Source organism: Myiozetetes cayanensis, unplaced genomic scaffold (genome assembly GCF_022539395.1).
Source record: "Myiozetetes cayanensis isolate MyiCay16 unplaced genomic scaffold, myiCay2020 scf26, whole genome shotgun sequence".
Lineage (NCBI taxonomy): Eukaryota > Metazoa > Chordata > Aves > Passeriformes > Tyrannidae > Myiozetetes > Myiozetetes cayanensis.
The window spans coordinates 2848924-2871037 of NW_026087477.1; the positions used below are offsets into that span (position 1 = coordinate 2848924).

Genomic DNA, 22114 nt, shown 5'->3' on the forward strand with positions numbered 1-22114 from the left:
GAACCATCTAATCCTTGTCTTTTAACTTGCAGCTTTGTGTTGTTCTTGGAAAGTTTCGCACCACTTGTGAATTCCCTGAACCTTGGCCTTGCCAGCCCCCTTGTGTTGGGCCCTCCTCCCTTTCAGCTTGCCCAAATTAAGACCCACTTGGCTCTGCAGTCGTGGTCCTCGGTGTCCGGCGGCGGCGCGGCCCCTGCCCACGCTGGGTTCCGCCAGGCGTTGCCCAAAGACGCGATGTTTAACCCCAGAGGAACCTTGCCCCCCAGGCCCAGGGGACCCAACCCCTCGGGCAGCAAGCCTCCGGGATCCTTCGGGGCAGGAGGGGCGGCGGGGCCGCAGAGGAAGCCAGCGCCGGGAGCCCCCCAGGCAGCGCCCCAGAGACCCCCGGGCCAGGACTCGCTGCAGTGGACGGGCTCCCAGAGGATCAACGTGCGGGTCACGCTGCACAGGGCGGATCCCAGGAAGGTCAAGGAGAAGAACAACCTGCACCAGGAGCAGAAGGGAGACCCTCGTCCCAACCGCTGGGACAACAGCCCCTGCCCGGCCGGGACAGCCGCGCCAAAGCCGCCCGCGCCGGCCCCGGTGCCGGTGCTGGAGCAGAACTCGAGCGCCCAGAACCGCTACACGCCCGAGAGCGCCTCCAGCATTTTAGCGAGCTTCGGGCTGTCCAACGAGGACCTGGAGGAGCTCAGCCGCTACCCCGACGACCAGCTGACCCCGGAGAACATGCCGCGGATCCTGCGCGAGATCCGCATCCGCAAGATGGGCCAGCCCGCGCCCGGCCTGCGCGGCCCGGCCCGCGGGGACGAGCGGGGGGCAGAGCCGGGTGGCGCGGCCGTCAAGGGCAAGGTCATCGACTACGGGCACGCCAGCAAGTACGGCTACACTGAGGACCCGCTGGAGGTGTGCCCCTACGCCCCCGAGGGGCTCCCGGAGCCGCCCCTGGAGCCCTGCGTGTACAACCCCGACGGCCCGGGCGCGGACAGCAGGGAGGACGTGCCGCGGGAGCAGGGCGTGCCGGTGCCCGTCCCGCCGCCCGGCGTGCCCTGCAACCCCGTGTTCCCGGCCGAGGATCTGATGAAGCTGCCGGCCTTCCAGGGCGACTCCTCCGGCGCTCCGCCGTTCTTCCCGGCCGAGCCCCCGGCCAAGGTGTCGGGGCTGTGCCCGGCGCCCGCCGCGCTGCCCGTGGTGACGCCCGCGTCGCAGGCGCCGATGCCGCCGGTGCTGCCGCCCATGATGCCCACCCTGCTGCCCTCGCCGCTGGCGCAGCCCCTGCTGCCGCCCGTGATGCCGCCGCTGGTGCAGCCGCCCGTGTCCCAGCACGTCCTGCCGCCGCTGACGTCGCCGCCCTTCTCCGCCGGGCTCCTGGCCGCCATCAGCCAGCACGAGCAGAAGCAGCGCGAGACCGGCAGCGGCTCCGGCTCCTCCGGCAGGGCCGGAGGGGGCCACAAAGGCTTCCATGCCGAGGGGCCCATCAAGTCCCCGTTCGGGGTGGTGAAGGCGTCCTGGCTGCCCGTGTTCCACGACACCCAGAAGAGCAAACGCCTGCCCACCCCGTCCATGATGAACGACTACTATGCGACGTCGCCGCGAATATTCCCACATTTGTGTTCTCTGTGTAACCTTGAATGCACTCAGATGAAGGTGAGTGTCTTTCCCAGATTATTCCCTAAGCGTGTGCTCGGCACCTTTCCTGCCACCCCGTTCTGGGGGCAGATTGTTTTCCCGGCAGCTCAATGGATTGGGATGCCAGTCGCCAGTTTGAGTGCTGATGTGCTGGCAATGGCTGTAACACTGTGTCCTGTTCCCAGTTGCATTTCACAGCTGTTTAAAGGTTGAGTTTTAACTCTGTTTAATATCACAAATGGTTTCTGCCTTTGCAGCGGGTTTCGGACAGCAACACAAACCCTTGGCGGTGGAGTGAAACCTGAACGTCATCGGGGGGGCTAAAATCACGTCACGGGGTGGGGAGATGTTCATGTGTTCACCCCCCTGCTCCAAACTCTGCCTTAAAACAAACCAGCCCATTTAGAACCCGAAATTTTCATCTCCCAGGCGTGCTCTGTGTGAGTTTTCCAGAGGCTGGAGCCTGGCTCAGGGGGACACACAAAATGCCTCCATTCATCCGGCCGAGCTTCCAGCTCTGAAGGGAGTCACAGTCCGGCCTTGAAGGGAGAATAAAAGGGAAAACTGGTGGATACTGGGAGATAAAAAAAATTCTGAAAGATGTGGCTTTTCCTGGAAAGCCCAGGGTTTGACATATCAAAAATAAGAGAGAGGGTAACAAAAACCATTGAATAATTCATTAATAATCTTTTCACGTGTTTAAATTGCATGCAGTGTTTGAGCAACCTGGGGAAAGGCTGTGGGGAGAAGGGCTTTTTGTAATTTGGCAAAATCCCGGAGATTTTGTGCCCTGTTTGTGCTGTGAATTAAAAATCTGACTGACTAAAGGTGGGTTAGGGAAAAATAAACAAAGTCCCAAGGCCTTTCCCCCAGGGGGATGGGCAGCTTGGGAAAGGAAGTGTGAATTAAAATAAAAATGGGTGAAATGGAACAAATCGGGAGGGGGGTGTTATTAAAGGGGAAAAGGGAATTAAAAAAATAAAGGGAAGAAAAGAAGCACTTTGGGAAAGTGGGATCTGTGTAGGTGGGAATTGTCCAGTCGCTCGTTTACGGGAGCCTGGGAAAATGAAGCAAATGTTGTTACTAAAAATAGTTGTTGACAAATTAGCTGGGAGGTTTTGGGGGTGGATTAAAGGTTATGAGTTCTTGTCCTGGTGGCACTGCAGCACAGGATGTGTTCCCAGACATCCTGATCCGACTGCAGCCTCCCAGCCTCTGCTCCTGTCCCACCTCCTTTGGCTCTGGCCTCGCTTGACTTCCTCCAGGGCAGTGTTTGGTGTCTGTGCACCTGAGGCCTCCCGGGACCAGCCCTGGTGACACAACAGTGGAGCCAAAGAACCACAAGAGTTGGGGTTTTACTGCAAAAAAGAGAAGCTTGTTGAAGAAATGCTCATCTTGTGGGTTGGTGAAGCGCAGAGAACGAAGAATCCCCACAGTTTGGTTCTGCAAATCCCTACAGTTTGGGTCTTTGCCCCAGGTGGGTGGTTAAAGGTGACCTGGGCAGTGAGGGTTTGTGTCTCTGGACACCCCTGTCCTGTGCTGGGAGAGCTGGATGGGCCTCAGGTGTCCCCAGAGCTCCTGGACTGAACGGGCCCCTCGCAGCTGGGTTTGGGTCCAGGTCACCAGACCTGCCATTGCTGGGGGGGCTCCAAGGAGGTGACACTTCCCACGTGGCATCGGCGTGTGTGACCCGGAGACGTGGATGTGATGGATGGAGCTCGAGGGGTGGGCTGGATGGTCACACCCAGAGTTTGGTCAGTGGCTCCGTGTCCAGCCGGGACCAGTGACAACCAGAATCCACAGGGGTCGGGACTGGGGCCGGTGCTTTTGGACACCTTCCCTGGGGACACGGACAGTGGCATCAGCACACCCTGAGCATGTCTGAAGGTGGCACGGAGCTCTGGTGAGGTTACAGGCTGGAGGGAAGGGATCCAGAGGGACCTGGACAGGTGGGACCTTCCAAACCTCATGAAGTTCAACAAGGCCAAGGCCAGGAGCTCCTGGGTTGGGGCAATCCCAGTGCAAATCCAGGCTGGGAAGGGAACTGGTGAGGAGCAGCCTGAGGAGAAGGACTTGGGGTGTTGGTGGGTGAGAGGCTGGACATGCCCTGGCCAGCAGCTGTGCCCTGGGCTGATCCCCCAGCATGGGCAGCAGGGCAGGGGGGATTCTGCCCCTCTGCCCTCTCAGTGAGCCCCCCTGCAGAGCTGTCCCAGCCCTGGGAACAACAGCACAAGGACGTGGAGCTGCTGCAGAGAGTCCAGAGGAGGCCCCGGAGATGCTGCCAGGGCTGGCAGCAAAGGGCAGGATGTGACACGAGCAGATGAGGACGATGGAAGATGCTGAGTGAAGAAACACTTCTCTTCATCCCACACTGGAAGGTACCGAGTATCTGAAGGCCAGGTTCCAGTCACGTCACAGTGAGGGATTCCCAGTTCAGGTTTTTCACAGTGAGGAGCTGCATTTTTTCATAGTTGCCTTTAGTCCGCTCTTGGACTGAAGTCCAATCTCTCTCAGATATGACAGCGCTGAAGCAGAAGCTGCATTACCCATTGGAAGAGAATTCCAGCACTTTTCCTGCCATTGGTTATTAAAACCAGGGGTTTACACCTGGATGTGAGACATCACCTCCCCTCCGTGTCCCTCCAGCCTGGCTCTGCCCTGAACGTGCCAAAACACCGGGAGCTGAGCGTCCTCTGGATTGGAAAACCCTTCTGTTGGTGCCCAAGTCATCCCATTGGCTCTCCCTGCAGCTCTTCCTTAATTATCTCCCTGAATTAAGGAGCTCTGATGAAATCCAAGCTGAAGATGGCCTGGAGGTGTCTGCAGTACCAAATCACAGAGGTTGGAGTGTCAGACAGAAAATGTATTTTCTCGCTCTTCTGTAACGAGAAAACCACCCCGAGCCTCCCTCCTGCAGACTTGGATGTGTTTTTAAGGTGGTTTTTGGCTAATGCACAGTACAGAAGTAACAGTCTGTGGTATCTCTCATCTACATCCAGAGTTGTGATGGACTTGCCTGTGAAAAATAGGTACTTTTAAGCTTGGACCCTTCTTGGTGAGATGTGGATAACCCTCGGGTGCAGTGATCGATGGCAGGTCAACAGGCCCCTCACCTGCCTGAGACATCGTGGGTTTGGGGTCAGTGGAGGTGCCTGGGGGCTGAAAGGAGGGTCTGGGGCAGCATCCCAAATGGAACAGATCCCACCTTGTTTCTGCCTGTCAGGAAGGGATGTGGTCAGTGGTGGCTTTGGCAGTGCTGGGGAGGTTGGACTGGATGATCTCAGAGGGCTTTTCCCACCTCAGTGAGTCTGGGAAGGTCCCTGTGGCTTCCTCGGGGTTGTAGAAAAGGGAGCTCTCACACAAGGTCAGCTTTTTGAGCCATAAAAATGGGATTGGAGGCGTAAATTGATGCTACTTGACCTGGAAGGTGTTCTCAAAAATTGTTGTCTTTGTGTCCTGCACTGTTTTCAGGGCAGTGTCCAGTTCTGCCCTTGGTCAGGTGGAATCTCACTCCCTCTTTCAGCTCCATGTACAAACCCCTCAGTGTGTTGCAGCGTTCTATGAGTATTTCACAGAGCAGCCCCATTTCCCACTTCAGCTCGTGTTGTGCTGGGGTAACAAAGTGGGATTTCTCCGCCTTCAGACACTTCCCATTTGGAATGAAGTGGGTTTGCAGAGTTCCCAGCACAAAGAGATCGTGTGTCCCGTGTATTTACCACAAGCTCTGTTCTCTAAACCAATGTAAAGGGAGGGCGGCGGCGTCTTGGACCTGGAATCACATGAAGCCACGGGGACTCCTTGTTTTCCACAGAGAATTGCACTTGGAATTCCTCTGCTGAGGGGAGTTTAAGACTGGAGATGCTTTGCTCCCTCACCTCCCGTGTCAGGACGTTGGTGGTGGTGATCCCTGAGGCGGAGGAGGGCGGGATGGGGTGAGGGAAGGTGGAGGGGCTTGGCCCTGGGGGAGTTGGGTTGTGGAGCAGCTGCTGGAGGAGTCTGGATGGAAGTCCTTCCTCTTAGCAGAGTGTGATGGGAAGGGATCCATCTCTGGGGACTGATGGAAGCCCAGAGATCCCTGGAAGTGTCCAAGGCCAGGCTGGATGGGGCTTGGAGCAACCTGGGCTGCTGGAAGGTGTCCCTGCCCATGGCAGGAGTGGGATGGGATGGACTTTTCCAACCCAGAGTCTGTGGACAGTGGAATATTCCTGAAGACTGCGAAAGGCCAGGAGTGAGTCAAAGAGGAGGAACATCCATAAATCCAGACTCCTGTAGCTCTGGGATGCAGGAGGGCTTTGGCACAGCAAAGACTTGGCAAAGAGAAGAACGTTGTCCTTGTCTGCTGGGAGGAGAATCTCCCTTTGTAATCCCAGGAACGGCATTGGATCAGCAGCTGGAGGCACTTGGAAACCAAATGCCCTCCCTGGGCCTCACTGGCACCGTGTCCCCTTCTCTGGCACCATGGAAGCGGAATTCTGGGAGCCAAATTCCCTTTAATTTCTACCAGCTCTTGATTTAGCCTTTGTGTCCTGGCTAAATTGACTAGAAAAATGGGATCCTTTGAACAGGATTGCTTAGAGATGGCCTGGAATTAGGGAAAACCAGTGTGTGATGGTGAATTGCTGCTTCTGACTCGTGAGCTGGACGCAGAGTGATCCCAAACAGTGTTTTCCTGCCTCGTTTGGGGCAGCTGGAGTGAGCAGAACGTTGGGAACACGGTGAGTGGATCTCCCAGTGCCTTTTGAGGTGGGTTGTCGGTGTCTGCAGGAAACCGTAACAAATCCTGTGCTTCAAATGCACGTTAGTTCCATGGAGCCCCCAGGTTTATGGGAGTTTGGGAAGTCCTGGAGCACATCCCGGAGCTGGTGGTGTGAGTGCCGGGAGCAGCCATTCCCAGCCGGAGCTGTGCCCTTCCCAGGGCTCCTTCCCCTCCCACCATGAGCTCTTTGTCAGAGAAACAAGAGGGTTTATGTGCTGCCAGAGACACGCTGGAGCATCTTCTCGTGTTCCAGACCAGCGTGTGCTTGGGAAAAGTGACGTGGAATTTCGCAGCTGGGGATTATTTACCCAGCCCGGCCTGCCAGCTGCGTTACACAGCTGTTACTTTATGTTCATTGTTATATATTTGATTGTATTTTATACCATTAGAGCAGCTGGACGTTGGTTTTTTAGGAATGTTTACTAATTACCACAGACACATTACACCTTAGAGTTTCAGACCACGGAATATCCCTTCTCCACAGCAAGCTGACTCCTTTGCTTTCCAGCTCCCCACACTGGGGACTGTCTGTGCTCACAGTTAAACCTGAGCTTAAGGATTTGTAAGTAATATTAAGATTTTTTTCAAGCTTGAGGGCTTGCACTGTCTCTACTAAACCCCACAGTTTTCCTCAAGATAAACCCCTTGATAAGGCTCTTTAATGTAAAATAAATCAGTGTGTGTGTGAAGAACGTCCCGAGGCTTCGGAGTGACCTTTAGCCGTGACGTGATTGGGGGTGAATGTTCTGCAGCTCCAGGCATGGAAAGCCAGGCTGGGGTGGGAATGAGATCTGACTCGGAGATGCCACGTCTGGGGCTCTGTGTTTTCTGGGTTTGCTGGGGGTGTTCATCAGTCTGACAGCCTGTGAAAGCCAGTAATGGCTTTATTTCCTTTAATTTACCCAGTTATTGGATCAGCCTTTCCTGATCCATGCAGTGACAGCCCCCGGGGTGCTGCTGGGGTTAATTCCTTCATCTGTTTCATGGAACACGGTGTATTTTGCTCACCTTCCACTCTGTGTTCTGTGACACCTTGTGCTGATAATATTTTAAGGTTTTAATACCCCAGGTGGAAATTTGACCCTTAAGATGGTTCCTAAGGTAAAATGTGGTGGAAGGCAAAACACAGCAAACATCACTAGAGACTGTGGGCAGTGCTGACATTTCCCACTCTGATCCAACCTCTCGGGGTGTCCTTTCTCCCCCAGGACTGGATCCTGCACCAGAACAACCCTTCCCACATCGAGAGCTGCCGCAAGCTCCGCCAGCAGTAAGGGATCTGCGTGGGGCCCACTGGGAATGGCCTGGGCTGGGAGGGTAATAAATCCCAGCAACAATAAAGGGTCTGCTTGGGATCTGCTGGGAATGGCTTGGGAGGGGAGGGATAATAAATCACAGTAAGAGTAGGGGATCTGCTGGGAATGGCTTGGGAGGGGAGGGACAGTAAATCCCACCCAGTGCCACCCCTGCCATGGGCAGGGACACCTTCCCCCAGCCCAGGGCTCCAAGCCCTGTCCAACCTGGAATACTCCCAGGGGTGGGGCACCCACAGCTGCTCAGGGCAGCCTGTTTTTAGGCTAAAAAGTGGGGTTTGTGCTGCAGGTGGGAAATTTGGGTTTTGCACTGACGCCTCTGTTCCCTTGGCAGGTACCCAGAATGGAACCCCGAGGCTCACTCCAGCAGGTACCTGCTTGTGCTTTTCCAGTTGTTCAGTTATTTTCTGGTAATTAAGGCAGTTCTTTTCCCTGGTTTGCCCCCTGCAGCCCCTCCCAGGGGGGTCGTAGTTCTGGTACAGAATTGGGGGGGTGGTTTTGGGGGGTTTCTCTTAGAGTTGGCTTGGGTTGGGTTGGAGGGACTGTAAAGCCCATCTCATTCCACATGGGAATTCCACTAATCTTGGTCTAGTTAATCCCATTTGCATCCTGGCCTCTGGAGATCCCTTGGGGCACAACATCATCACAAGCTGAAAAAACCCTGGAATTCGTGAACTCCCACCTCTGGCCTTCACTGTCTGTGATGAATTCTTTGTAAGAACACCCCCTGTGCATTAATTCCCTTTGAAGCTCAGCACAGTTGGGTGGTTTTACTGCTTCAGCATTTCTACATGTTTTGCCTCGTGTACAAATAGGGGGGTTAGGGCTGGAATTGTCCTTGGATTTTCCTGAGGTGTTGCATTAATTAGTTTGACGTCCTTCCTGGGAAGCTGAGTTCGAAAGCTGGATGTGCAGGCCAGGCTGCTTTGCCATGTGAGGTCTCTGTTACAAACCAGGAGAAATAAAGTGAATAAACTTCTGAAACTTCCATGAGGAGAATAATCACAGAATCATGGAATGGTTTGTGTTGGAAGGGACCTTGAAGCCCACCCAGTGCCACCCCCTGCCATGGGCGGGGACACCTTCCACCAACCCAGGTTGCCCCAGGCCCCCTCCAGCCTGGCCTTGGACACTCCCAGGGATCCAGGGGCAGCCACAGCTGTTCTGCCCAACCTGTGCCAGGGCCTCCTCACCCTCCCAACCAGGAATCCCTTCCCAATGTCTCATCTAAGCCTGCCCTCTGGCAGTGGGAAGCCATTCCCTGTGTGCTGTCCCTCCATGCCTTGTTCCCAGTCCCTCTCCAGCTCTCCTGGAGCCCCTTTGGGCCCTGCCAGGGCTCTCAGGTCTCCCTGGATCCTTCTCTTCTCCAGGGGAACCCCCCCAGCTCTCTCAGTGAATTCCTCTCTCCCACCTTGCCAAGCTCACCGTGTTCCCTCGTTCCCACAGGAATGCTGGGGACAGGAAGGAGAACCAGACCCCGAGGCACCGCTCCAGCTCTTCCAGCCCCAGCCGGCGGCGCTACCGCCCGGGGGGCTCCGGGTACCCCCTGCGGCGCTTCCGATCCCGATCCCGGAGCCCCGGGCGCTTCCGCCGGCCCCGCAGCCGCAGCCCCCCCCGGCACTTCCGCCGGCCCAGCCCCCGGCACAGGTCCCGGTCCCCACAGCGCTCCAGGAGCTCCCTGCGCTCCAGTTCCCGCTCCCACAGGTCCTCCAGCTCCGAGCGCTCCTCGCGCAGGTCCAGCCGCTCGGAAGGTACGGGTGGAGATGCGCTGCCACAGGGGACCTGCTGTCCCTGCGGGAACACCCAGCTGGTGTCCAGGGGCTTCCCTGGAGAGTCCCACCCAGGCTGCCTTGGCGGTGTGCTTCCAGAGCTCTGAGAGGTCCAGGTGGGACGTTGTGAAGGGACAGGCAGATTCCGAGAGGTTTATTGAGGGTAAAATACAAACCGTGGAAATGGAGGAGGGGGAGAAGCAACAAATAACCAAAATGTGAATTCTCCACAGAAAGCCAGCAGACAGGAAATTATTGTTGTAGCAGCTCGTTAAAGAATAATTAAAACCAACAAAGTGCAAGAGAAGGAGGCAGAATTTAGCAGAAGGCACCAAGATAGTAAGTACTCCTGGGCCTCAGTGTGAGAGAGGAGCAGAGGCTTCAAAAATCCCTCCTTTCCGTTCCCTGACATAGAAAACTAAAGGATATTTTGCATTTTCTTTTGTCCAGCCCTTGGGATTTTTGTGGATGTTGTTTTGGAGTGTCACATCCTGAGGTTTATTAATATTTACTGTGAAGGTTCTCTAAGCTCAGGGTTGGCTCAGGAGTGGGTGGTGAAGCTGAAACTGTAGGAAAGAACAGAAATATCTGTAAACTGTATTTAAATGTAAATCCAACCCCCCTGGTTTCCCTCCCTCAGACAGAAAGGCAGCGCTCGAGGCCGTCATGAAAACCCTGGGGCCTGAGTTCCTGGCAGAGTTCAAGAAACATAAATCACTTCAGGCAGCTGTGCAGGGATCCCTGGGATCAGGGAGATCCTCATCCACTCATGGACCGCCGGGGAAGATGCCTGGGAGTGTGAAGAAGCCACTGAAGACAAGTGCTGCTCCAAAGGCTTCCAAGAAGGATGCGTCTGCTGTGCCTGGGCCGAGTTCTGCCTCCCCCAAAACGGAAGAATCGGCCCAAAACAAAGAGGGGGAAGAGGATGAGGAAGATGAATCTGCAGGGAGCAGCAAACCTCAGTCTGCTTCTTACAACAGGGTGAGTTCCTGCAGTTTTCCCTGATTTTTAAGGACTCGGTTGGTGTTTCCCTTCAGGGGGTCATGGGGAGGGTGACCCATTCCATGTGATACTGAGGCCTGCTGGCTGCAGGGAAGGATGGGGATGATGGAGTCATGGAATGGTTTGGGTTGGGAGAGACCTTAAAGCCCTCCCAGTCCCACCCCGTGCCACGGGCAGGGACACCTCCCACTATCCCAGGCTGCTCCAAGCCCCGTCCAACGTGGCCTGGGACACCTCCCGAACGGCAAAACAAGAAGATTGTGGCAAAACCCCTGACTCGGGAAGTGTTTGTTTTCCTTCTGTGTCCTGCTCGTAGCTGCTGAGGGAGGACCTGCTGAGCTGTGGGACCGTCCTGCAGATCTCGGACCTACCGGACGACGGGTTTTCGGATCAGGACATCAAAAAGCTCGTGCAGCCCTTCGGCAAAGTCAGCGACCTCATCGTGCTGCGCTCCAGGAACGAGGTGAGCGGGGCAGGGAGAACGTGGGACGTGGGAACCTCAGGTCAATGTGGCATTAATGACAAACAACTGAGGAGCTTTAAGGTCACACAAATAATCTCGGAGCAGCTGGAGCTGGGAAAACGATACCAATTCAGACCCTACGTTTTTTCATTTCATTATATAGCTATAAAAGTTATATATATGTGATTTATATGTATACTTTATAGATTTTTAATATATAATATATATGAGATATATATACTATATCATATATGTAGTGTATATTACATCACGTCTTTATATATTTACATATATTTAATTTTACCTATGAATTATGTATTATACATTATATTTAATATTATAATACATTGTAGATTATATAGAATGTATACTTTAACATCTGTAATGTATATTATGTATTATTATAAATTATTTATGTGTCATTTTTAAGTTACTGTGCTTATTCTGTTTTATTCTGCCTGAGCCATGGCAGCTGGAGGCAATGGGATGGTTCTGGCGTAGTGGAGAAATCCAGACTTCCCATCAAGCTGCACGTGGGTTCAGCACGCACAGTTCCATCAGAAACATGTTTGCTGAGGAGGAGTCCCAGTGTCTTGTGCCCGGTAAGACCAGGAATTCCCTGTGTTTCAGGCCTACCTGGAGATGAACTACAAGGAGGCCGTGATCGCCGCCGTGAAGTACGGGGAGACGGCGCCGGTGCTGCTCAACGGCAGGCGCGTCCGGATCAGCGTGGCAGAGAAACCCCGGCCTCCCCCGGGCCAGGTGGGCTGGGCACCTTCCCAGCGTGAAAGATGCTAGCTTGTATTCATATTTATGTTAGTTACTATTGATTACTAGTACTACTTTTAAGAATTAATAATCCTACTTCTAGATGTGTGTGTGTCTATACAAACAGATTTATGAAAAGTTTAGATCAAATGTCAGAAATAACAGTTGAACGGTGAAGAACACAACCCATATTTTGTTTATACTTAATTACTATTGATAATCATTAATGATTTTATGTGTCTACACACATTCACAAAGAAAGTCCAAGTGCTGCAGTCACTGTTTTTCTTTCCATTCCAGGTCAAAAAGACCATAAAAAAACGAGTTCTGACTGTTAAAAAAGCTTCAGCAAGTACCAAGTAAGTGTTGCCTTTGCATAACTTAGTGTTAATGATAATGACTGGGAACGAGAAGGTCTCACATCTGTTTGTGATTTTTTTTTAATGGATTTGAACTTTTTAAAGCTGTTTTAATATTTGCTAATTGTCTTTAAAACGGATTATTTTTCATTCTCCTAATAGAAAAGTTCCAACCACCAGCACCAAGACCTCCAAACCCCTGACAGGTGAGACTTGGGGGGGGAGAGTTGTCTGTTGTGCATATAATGCCTTTTTATTCACAACAATATTACATTAGTAAGCAATACTTGTCCCAGTGATTAATTTATTACTAGCATGCATGTATAATATTGCTGTGCTGTTTCATTTTAATATTAAATGAGTGTTATTTATTGTATGTATAACATTTTATATTGGTTTTAAGTTCTATATGATCAGCATTTCTGCTGACACCTGCTTTGGGGTGTTTTTGTAGGTAAAAAAGAAAAGCTCAAAAAATCAACAGTGACAGGAGAGCAGAAGGTCAAGAAGACTCCAGGTGCTGCAGGTAAGAGGAGGGGGGACTCTCACTCCTCCCTTGGGAGACAGGAGGTGCTTTTCCCTTCCCAGCACAGGGATTTCCAGCTGTGAGGCCAGGCTGTGACACCTTTCCTGGCCTTGCCCACGAGTGGATCGTTCCACAGGCAAACACCCTCCTTGCAGGGATTGTCAGGGCTGTTTGTAGATCGGGAATAGCCAAAAAAACAGGGAAGGGGGGTGAGTCTGGGACAAAGCTGTCCCTGGACGTCCATTTTCTGGGATTTATTTTCTGGGAGGCCTCTGAGTATGTGACAGAAAATGCACAGTGCGGCTCATTCTGCTGCTGCAAATGGATTAAATGATCTGTGGAAACAAAAAATGCCTTTTCCTGCTGTTCCTTGCCAGAACAACCTGAGGATGGAGATCCTGAGCCCTCGGCAGAGCCCGGGATGGAAGCTGAGGAAGCGGAGCCGTCAGATCCAAAGAGTGTCACGGAAGGGGATGGAATCCCAGAGCCTGCAGTGCCCATGGAGACCCAGCCCAGTGCTGCACCTGTGCCAGGTAATGCCGGGTCTGTAGTGCCATTCCCCCTGGGGGATGTGCAGTTCCACGTGGAGATGTTTTATGGATGTGTTTGTTTGTCAGGGAGCCCGTCCCAGCCCCCTCAGGCGCCGGCGCTGGACGTGCCTGAGGTTGATAAAGCTTTAATTAAACCAGGTAAAGTGCAAAGTTGTCTTGAACCTCTCTTGTCTTGGGAGCTACGTGAGTTGCTTTCCAGCCAGGAAGTGGAAAGGACTGGGATTCCAGGAAATAAAATCTGTTAAAGCGGGTTCGGGGGCTGGACCAGAACCCAGGATTTCATCGGGGTGGCTGAAGGGGCTGAAAGCCCCCAAAGCGGCTGCAGACCCCTGAGGTTTATGAATTTCAACAGACAGGACAATCCTTCCAGGAGTTTTCGGTGTGACTTGGACACTTGCATTGAACCCCGTGGATTCAGGCTCTGTGTGCTCTGTTTGCAGCTTCACCACTGATTTAATCCCCTCGGCTCAGTCGTTCCTGTGTTCCATGTTTTGTAACTCATCCGTAGCAGACTGCGTGTTAAACCCAGCTCGAGTGTGTGGTAATTCTCAGTTACTGTGCCTGAGGTAGTACAGATAAGGAAAGGTCATAGAATCCTGGAATCATGGAATGGTTTGGATTGGAACAGACCTTAAATCCCACCCAGTTCCATTACTGCCATGGGCAGGGACACCTTCCACTATCCCAGGTTGCTTCAAGCCCCGTCCAACCTGGCCTTGGACACTTCCAGGGGTGGGGCAGCCACAGCTTCTCTGGGAAATTCATTCCAGTCCCTTGCCACACTCACAGGGAAGATTTCCTTCCCAATATCCCACCCAAATCTCCATTTTTCCAATTTGAAGTCATTTCCCCTTGTCCTGTCCCTCCGTCCCTTGTCCCAGGTTCCTCTCCAGCTCTCTTGGAGCCCCTTTAGGCACTAGAGGGGGGTCTGAGGTCTCCCTGGAGCCTTCCCTTCTGCAGGCTGGACATTCCCACCTTGGACCTGTTCTTTCTGGGGGCATTTCCATTAACACTGTCTGTGTCTCACCACGTTGTTACTGTGAAATGAATGTTTAATATTGATTTCTCACAAGGCATAAAATGCAATGCAGGAAGTTCTTGAAGTTCTGAGGTATTTAAAGAAACCTGAGCCACTGAATTCCTCCTTCCCTGTTTTCCAGAGCCTCCAGAAACGGCCACACCGAGCGAGGAACCAACAGATCCAGCCAGGAAGGTCGGTGTGAGGGTGGGAATTGTAGGAACACACCTGGAGCCATTTCCAGGTGTTGCTGTAATGTCTGAAAACCTCCAGTTTAACCCCCTTCCTGTTTATTTCTGGTGAGAACACACTCCCAGACTGCTCTGGGTGCAGAGGGACCTCAAGTCCCCTCTAATCCCACCCCTTTCCATGGACACTTTCCACACACTTCCAGGTTGCTCCCAGTCCCATCCAGCCTGGCCGTGGACACTCCCAGGGCTGGGGCAGCCAAGTTTGATTCAGAGTGGAAGGAATGGCAGCCAGAATGCCTTTATTTCTTGCAGGACCCCGATGACCTGTGTGTGGTCCTGGTTTCCAACCTGCCCGACAAGGGATATTCCGTGGAGGAAGTTTCCAACCTGGCCAAGCCCTTTGGGGGCCTGAAGGATGTGCTGATTTTATCCTCTCACAAAAAGGTATTTTAATGGAGTTTGGTGGTGTTTCTTCCTGGAGAAGCAGCAAATGAGTCTGCAAGGAGTGTAAATGAGATGCAGGAAGCATCGATGGGAGATGCCTTTGATAAATTCCAATTTTCCTTCAAAGTTTTTGTTTCTTCTGTCAGGCATATCTGGAAATCAACAGAAAAGCTGCAGATTCCATGGTGAAATTCTACACCTGCTTCCCCATGTCCCTGGATGGAAAGCAGCTCTGCATCAACATGGTGCCTCAGTACAAGACTATCAAGGATGAAGTGAGTGAGAGGATCCAGGGGAGCTCCAGCTCAGCTGGGGACGCCTCCATTCAGAGCAGGACTTTTTTTGTTTAGAGTGAATTTTAAACACTGTCTGGTGTCTAAAACAAGGGGTTTGTGCCATTGAAAATGGATCCTGTTAAATGTCTTTGGGATCCTGGTGAGAGGAGCAGAGATGGCAGGGAGGTGTTGATTTTAGTACTAAAGCTGAATTGAATCATTTGCAGGGAGTCAGGGACTATTTTACAGCTCAAATCTTACCTTTTTTCTTTCTTCTCTTTAAAGGAAGCCATATTTACTGCCCTGATTAAAGATTCTGACCCTCAGGTGAGTTGCTCTCAACTTTTCCCCCACATACTCTCAAACCCCTTAACTTAATTGGCATTAGTGTCCTTCCTACTGAAATATTGGGAACTGAAGTGTTATCTCAGTTTCCTCTTGAGTTAAATGTTTCCTGGAGGCTGGGAATGAACATACACAGCATTTCTGTACAGTGCAGGTACAGGTGAGTTAAATTTTACTCCTATTTCTGCTGGGAAAAGCATTTCCAGGCTTTTCCTGCTGGAGGGTCAATCCCTGGGGATGGAGCTGTGGGAATGTTGGCACAGGAACCCCCAGGAGTGACTCTAAGTCAGCAAGTGACAGAAGTGTTTGGTTAAAAATCATATTGCCAGCAATGAACCACTTCCCAGGGAGCCCCAAAGGCTTGAATTTCCTGTTGGGAATGTTCCTGGAGAGATCTGCTTCCTCCTTATGGTTCTGCTGGGTACAAACAAAACTGCTCCAGTTTGTTGGGAGTCAGTGTTTGCAAAACACACCCAGCTTCCAAATATGAAAGGTCAGACTTATTTGGGATTTCAGGAGTCTGCTGGTGCCTTTATGTCCCTTTGATCCTCCCAAAATCCTGGGATTTATTTGATGTTTCTGCTGGCACTGTGTGGGGAATGAGGTGTCTCTGGGGCTCTTCTGCCCCATAAAGTGTGTGCCGAGGTTAAAGCAGGTTTTGCCATCCCTTTTTTCTTTTTTTTTAGGTAAACACTGAATCCATCCATAACCAGTTTGTGCACCTCGGGAATTTGCCAGATGATGGATACAGGGAGCTGGAAGTGGTTTGTGTGGGGCTTCGCTTCGGCAAAGTCGACCATTATGTTGTGCTGAAGAATAAAAACAAGGTAAGCACTTTAAATAAATTCTGCAAAGTACCTTTTGGGGAAGGAAAAAAAAGTAGGTTTTCCATGTGGAAACCTGGGGAAAAAACTGAATTTCCAAGGAGGAGTACAAATGGCAGAACGGCTAAAACTTCTGTTTTGGGACATTTCGAAGGCAGTGACTTGCTCTGCCCTTTTATTCAGTTTTCGCATTTTAATTTGTAAATCTAAAAATCCACCCAAAACCTGAGGTGTTTTCAGCTTCAGGCCACGAGTTGGAACCTTTGAAAGGTGACTTACAAACCCCTGGAGCTGCTGTGGCTGAAAGGCGAGGAGGGGGGAGGTCCCAGCCGGGAAGGTGATTTACCAGGCGTGTCCAGGAGCACAGAAAGCTGATGGCTGTGCTTTGTTCCCTCCAGGCCATCCTGCAGCTGGACAGTGCCAAGGCAGCCCGCTCCATGCACAGCTTCCTGCAGCAGTATCCCTACAGCATGGGGGGGCACACCCTCAGCTGCTCCCTGTCCCCCCGCGGGGAGCCCGCCCAGGTAACGCCCCTGCTCCTGCGGCTCGGCCTGGGGGTGCAGTGCCCTGCACCCGGGGAGCTGGGGCTGCCACTGCCACTGCTCCCCTCGGGATGTGCTGCTCTGGGTCAGACTGTCCAGCAGCTGCAGCTGGGTCGGTTCTGTACCCTGCGAGGGAACCCTGGGGTGGGTTGGGGGGAAGGGGCCTTAAAGCCCACCCGGTGCCACCCCCTGCCATGGGCAGGGACACCTCCCACCAGCCCAGGGTGCTCCAGCCTGGCCTGGGGCACTTCCAGGGATCCAGGGGCAGCCACAGCTGCTCTGCCCAACCTGTGCCAGGGCCTCCCCACCCTCACAGCCAGGAATCCCTTCCCAATGTCCCATCTCTCCCTGCCCTCTGGCAGTGGGAAGCCATTCCCTGTGTGCTGTCCCTCCAGGCCTTGTCCCCAGTCCCCCTCCAGCTCTCCTGGAGCCCCTTTAGGCCCTGCAAGGGGCTCTGAGGTGTCCCTGGATCCTTCTCTTCTCCAGGGGAACCCCCCCAGCTCTCCCAGCCTGGCTCCTCAGGAGACAGTAAGTGATTATCCATGTGAATTCCTTTCTGGGAGCTCCCATTCCCCCAGTGTTACTGTTCTCTTTCAGTGCCATGCCTTTGGGATCCCATTCCCACTCCAGGATGTGCTGGAGGCTCTGGTTTTTCCTTTCACTTTTATTCACAGTAGACAGTTCCAAATGACAACCAGGGCATCCATCCTGTCCTGACCCCTCATCCATGGTGGAAGTGCTGCAGTTTCCTCATTAGGAGCAATTAATTAGCCTAAATTCAGGATAATGCCACTTTTCCCCTCCCTCCTTCTTCCACATCTTTCATTACCTGAACTTTTCAGCTGAAGAAAATAACCAAGTCCTTAACAAGCTTTTTCTCAAGTCTAAAAATTGTAAGGAATAAGCTCCCTTAGCACTGAAAAATAAGGAAAAGATCCTTCCTTGAAGTCCTCACGATGAGAAACATCCACCAGGGTGATTCAAATCCGCTTTTCCAGCTGCTCCCTGTATCTGGAGTGACAGAAGAACATCCCTTTGTCCCTGGGAATGTTTCATCCAAAGTCAGCGCCCACAAAGAATGGCATTCCGACGCTGTTTTCCAAACATTTCTTCCCAGCTGCACATTTTGAGGCACTTGGGGCTGATTTTGAGGGGGAGCAGCCATGGAAGTGCTGCTCCATCCCTTCAGAGTTGGATTCCTGGAATTTTGCTGATAATATCTGAATTTAGTAGTGCTGAAGTGCCAAAAACAGGGGGAAGGCCTTGGAGCAGGCAGGAGGATGTGCCACTGGAGCACATTCCATGCTGGCAGTGCCACTGTCACAGCGTTTGGCCAGATGTCAAAGTCAGCCTGTGCTTTGGAGTTCAACTCAGGGGTTTATTTCTCCCTGTAACTGAGGGGGAGATGAAAATGCCTGAGAAGAGGGAAAACTGATTTTCTCCCAGCTGTTTTTCTTGGCTGCATTTGGAGCCTGTTCCTTCTTGTCCATCTTCTCCATTCCCCTGCCAAAGGCTGGGTTGTGTGCCTGGGGACCAAAGGAACATGAAGGTTATTTCCCTGGAAGCCTTTCAGTCAGATCCTGGAGGAAGAAACAGATAGTTTTTGGTTCCTTAGAACATATTCTGTTACTTTGGGCACTTCTCTCTGGGATAAACCTTTACAGAAAACTGAAGGCCTTGGAATCACATCCATAAAGAAAAGTGAGTTCTGCTGTTTCTAATCCTGATTGTCTGCAATGAATTTGGAAAGGAGATGGAGATCTCAACCCTGAGGTTTACAGGGGTTTTTTTTGATAGTGGTGCCTTTTTCAAGAGACATTATTTCATTTAACAGCCATTCCAGGAGTTTATTCTCTAGGAACACACAGTCATCCTGCAGGGAATGGCTGGATTTAAGGGACAGCCACTGGCCTGGGTGTCTTGTAGGCACTTGCTCCACTTGGGCTGTCATTTTTTGTAAGAGAAGGTGTGTGGCTGTTTGCTTAATAATATTAATAATATCAGTAATAATAAAGGAGGAGAAGGGGAATAAGGAGGAGGAGGAGAAGAAGGGGAAGAAAGAGAAGAAGAAAGGGAAGAAGAAGGAAGAGAAGGAGAAGAAAGGAAAGGAGGAGGAGAAGAAGAAAAGGAGAAGAAGATGTTCCCCCTGAGCTCTGCAGCCATTCACATCCTCACCAGTCCAGGAAAGAAGGTGCTCTCTGGGAAGAGAAGTGTTGAACATCCCTCTCCTCCAGGTCTATCCCAGACCCAAAGCCAGTTCTGCTCCAAACCACGACAGCTCTGAAGGGAGACAAACATTCAGAGCTGTGCCACGTGTTTGTCTGCAAAGTGCTGGTGAGATCCCTTCCAGTGTCATCTCAGGAAATCCCTGTTCTGGGCCTTAGAACAAGTTCCTGTCCTTTGATCCCCCTGGTGCCCGAGTTTGGGGTGGTGGGCTCTGAAATGCTGGAGCCTCTGGAAGTGCTCAGTACTGACCCTGGGTTTTGCCTTTCAGGCTGAAGCTGGGAAGAGAGACCCCAAGGGAGAGGAGGGGAGCAGAGCAAGGTATGGCCTGCAGGTGTTGGGGGGTTGTGTCTCCCTTTCCTTGGGATGTCCTATCCGTGATTTGGGGCGTGCTGAGCCTCTCTCCAGCCCCGCTCCATGGAAAATCCTGGTGGGAGCTCCACCAGCCATGTCCTGCTGCTCCGCCCTCCGTGTGCTCCGTGTGTCCCTGTGGAGCCAGAGTGTTTGGGATTTCATTCAAAACCCGTGGGAAACAGGAGGAAATCCTGTTTTATCACTGTTTTACTGCTCTGGCCAGGGTTCTCCCCCCAGGCCTGGCAGGGGTGTCTGGCTCCACGTGCTGGTAAGAGAATTTGGGGTGTACTCAACCCCTGACGGTTTATTTCATCCTGCAGCTCCTCCCTCTGTCACAGCCCCTGGCTCTGTTCTTTCTGTTTCCTAATTCTTAAAATGCACCGAAACTTCCTTGTTCAACTTATTAACATGAACCTCACGCTGTGATCCAGGTCCTGAAGTGATTTATAGAAATGTTTCTCTGCTCTAGAACACCAGGACCCAGAAATGGGGTTGGTTTGTGCCATTTCAAGCTGTTTTATGGATGCTGCTTGTAGTAAACTTTCTGTTTGTGGAGTAACTGTTTGTTGAGTTTAGTTCTGATCATGAATTGTTTTATAAATGGGTAGAACATTATAAGTTTTTGTTAACAAATATGACTTAAATCACTTTCTGTCACTCAAATCCGTATTTCTGGAAAAGTTTTATTGTTAAAAAAATCCCAAAACTCTGTAATAATGGTCCTAAATTTCAAGTCATGCCGTTATACTCTCTCTATATATATACTGCTCTATATTTCCAGAACCCCATTCCTTTCAGAAGTCGAGTTGTCATTCCTTATTCCCTGAAACTCCTCCATTTTGGGAGCATTTAGTTCCCAAACCATCTCTTCCTCACAGCTTTGCAGCCACACAGGGAACTTTTTGGTTCCAGCCAGGGGGGCTTTCACTAGTGCCATTAATTCCTGGTGAACAGGTGACTCTTCCATGAATCCCAGCCCTGCTGTGGCTGCTGAACACATGGAAAGCTGCTGTTTTCCCTACGATTATCCTACTCCACAGTTCTCCTTTCTTCTCCTTCTGAGCCCTCGGGACTCAGTTTTTTTAGTTCATTTCCTAAGAAGCAGAAAACATCTTTAAATACCATTATAGATCTGAAGACCTTCCCTGTGTTTCTGGAGAGGGAGGGATTATTGAAATTCGGGGAGCAGAAGGGACTGAAGAACCTCTGGAAGTTCACCTGAGCTGGGAATTCCTCACGCTTGGGCTGAGCACTGATGTGCTTTCCTGGCTGCCTTTTTCTGGGATTTGTTTTCCTCAACCAGAACAGCTGGGGGTGTCTCATCCAGGTTGGTTATCCTGGCTCATCCCACTGCTCCTTTGACTGCTGATTTGCTGGGTATGGAGCAGGATGTGGCCCAGGCTCTGTGCTGGCACGGCTGGGACAGGGGCTGGATTCACCCCTTACATCCCTGTGCAGGCAGTGCCTGGCAGGTGATCCCAGGATGCTTCCTGGGGGTCCCTCCTCTCCCCCTGCCCATCTCTCTCTGCCTCTCAGCCTGGTCTGAGCCCACGGGTGGGTTTTGGGGCCCCCCAGGGCCCTGGGAAGGCCCAGGGTGGGTGTTGGCATCACAAAACAAAGTCCTCAGGACCCAGGGAGTGATGCCTCACTCAGCTGTGATAATCCAGGTGTGCTGAGCCCTGTGCTTGGTGTATCATCCTTGTTCCCAGGCACTTCTCCATTCCCTCCCGGAAAAGCCTCTGCAGAGCTGTGAGGGCAGGGCTGGAGCTTTATTTAATTCAAATCTTACCCTGGGCCTGAGCTGCACTTTGGGCCCTGACTGCCCTAGGTCGTGTCCTGCTCCACAGGCAGGGGAGACTTCAGGAAGTCCCAGTGAAAGATGCTCAGACAGAAGAGGAAAATACGTGGACACAAACAGGAATGTTTAATTGATGTCAGGATCCCTTCTGTGTCCCGGCTGAGGGGACCAAGCCCATGGCATGGAGAGCAGAGGAGGGACTGAGGGCAGGAGTGTCCCCAGCCCTGCTGCCACTGGTGACAGGCAGGGCTTTTCCATATGCCAGTGTTAACACTGGTGCTGGGAAGGGTCTGGGAGCAGAATTCCCATCCCTTCTCTTCTGTCCACGTGTTTTGTCTCCATACCCTCCCCTGGAGCTGGTGTTTGCACCATATGAATGGATTTACCTGCTCTTACTGAATCTTCCTCTTCTTACTGAATTTTCCTGTTGCTCCATGTTTGTCTCTTCATCTCCTTCTCCCTCACCTTGGCCACTTCCCTGAGCTGAGTCCGTTCTGTCCGGCTCCATCCCTTGCTGGAGGGGTCTGACTGAAGCGGGAGGTGCTGGATGCTCCTTTGCTGGAGCTTTGTGGGATAACAGGCACAGGCATCTCTAACTCCAGTGTCTCCCAAGGTTCTTGGGGAATTCTTTCCTCCAGAAAACAATAACGCCCATCGTGTCTCTGGAGTCCTCTGAGAAGCTCCATCCTCTGTGTTGGCACCTTGGGCTGTGTCATCCCAGAGCTGGCAGTGGGTTATCCAGGGAAAGCAGAGCCCAAAGGAGCCTCTGTGCCTCTTGTGCAAGGTTTAAACCCAGAGCAACCCCTCCCTTCCCAAAAACTGAGCCCAGACCCACACCTGCTGCTCCTGGCAGAGCTCTCTGGGCTGCTGACTGCCCCGTCTGCAGACAGAGCCAAGCTGCTAATTCCTTAATCCAGAGGCACCGAAGCTCTCTTTTCATTGTACATTCACTTTCCCGCTCCGGGAT

The 22114-nt window shown here is 52.1% G+C and overlaps 1 protein-coding gene across 5 annotated transcripts in view; it reads left to right on the top strand.

Moving 5' to 3' along the window:
* The window catches only part of ZNF638 (zinc finger protein 638), a 33734-nt gene that overhangs the window by 6302 nt on the left and 5318 nt on the right, over positions 1-22114 (top strand). For 4 of the 5 annotated variants that reach the window (XM_050321017.1, XM_050321013.1, XM_050321014.1 and 1 more), the window contains 19 exons: positions 33-1644; positions 7591-7652; positions 8030-8065; positions 9142-9446; positions 10105-10445; positions 10783-10929; positions 11560-11691; positions 11998-12056; positions 12219-12262; positions 12511-12582; positions 12960-13115; positions 13200-13271; positions 14294-14346; positions 14655-14786; positions 14933-15061; positions 15347-15388; positions 16093-16233; positions 16629-16754; positions 19267-19316. In XM_050321017.1, the coding sequence (XP_050176974.1) occupies positions 235-1644; positions 7591-7652; positions 8030-8065; positions 9142-9446; positions 10105-10445; positions 10783-10929; positions 11560-11691; positions 11998-12056; positions 12219-12262; positions 12511-12582; positions 12960-13115; positions 13200-13271; positions 14294-14346; positions 14655-14786; positions 14933-15061; positions 15347-15388; positions 16093-16233; positions 16629-16754; positions 19267-19316 (3509 nt within the window). In that variant the 5' untranslated portion in view covers positions 33-234. The remainder of the gene's footprint in view (positions 1-32; positions 1645-7590; positions 7653-8029; positions 8066-9141; positions 9447-10104; positions 10446-10782; positions 10930-11559; positions 11692-11997; positions 12057-12218; positions 12263-12510; positions 12583-12959; positions 13116-13199; positions 13272-14293; positions 14347-14654; positions 14787-14932; positions 15062-15346; positions 15389-16092; positions 16234-16628; positions 16755-19266; positions 19317-22114) is intronic. The other variant, XM_050321016.1, reaches the window with a different exon arrangement.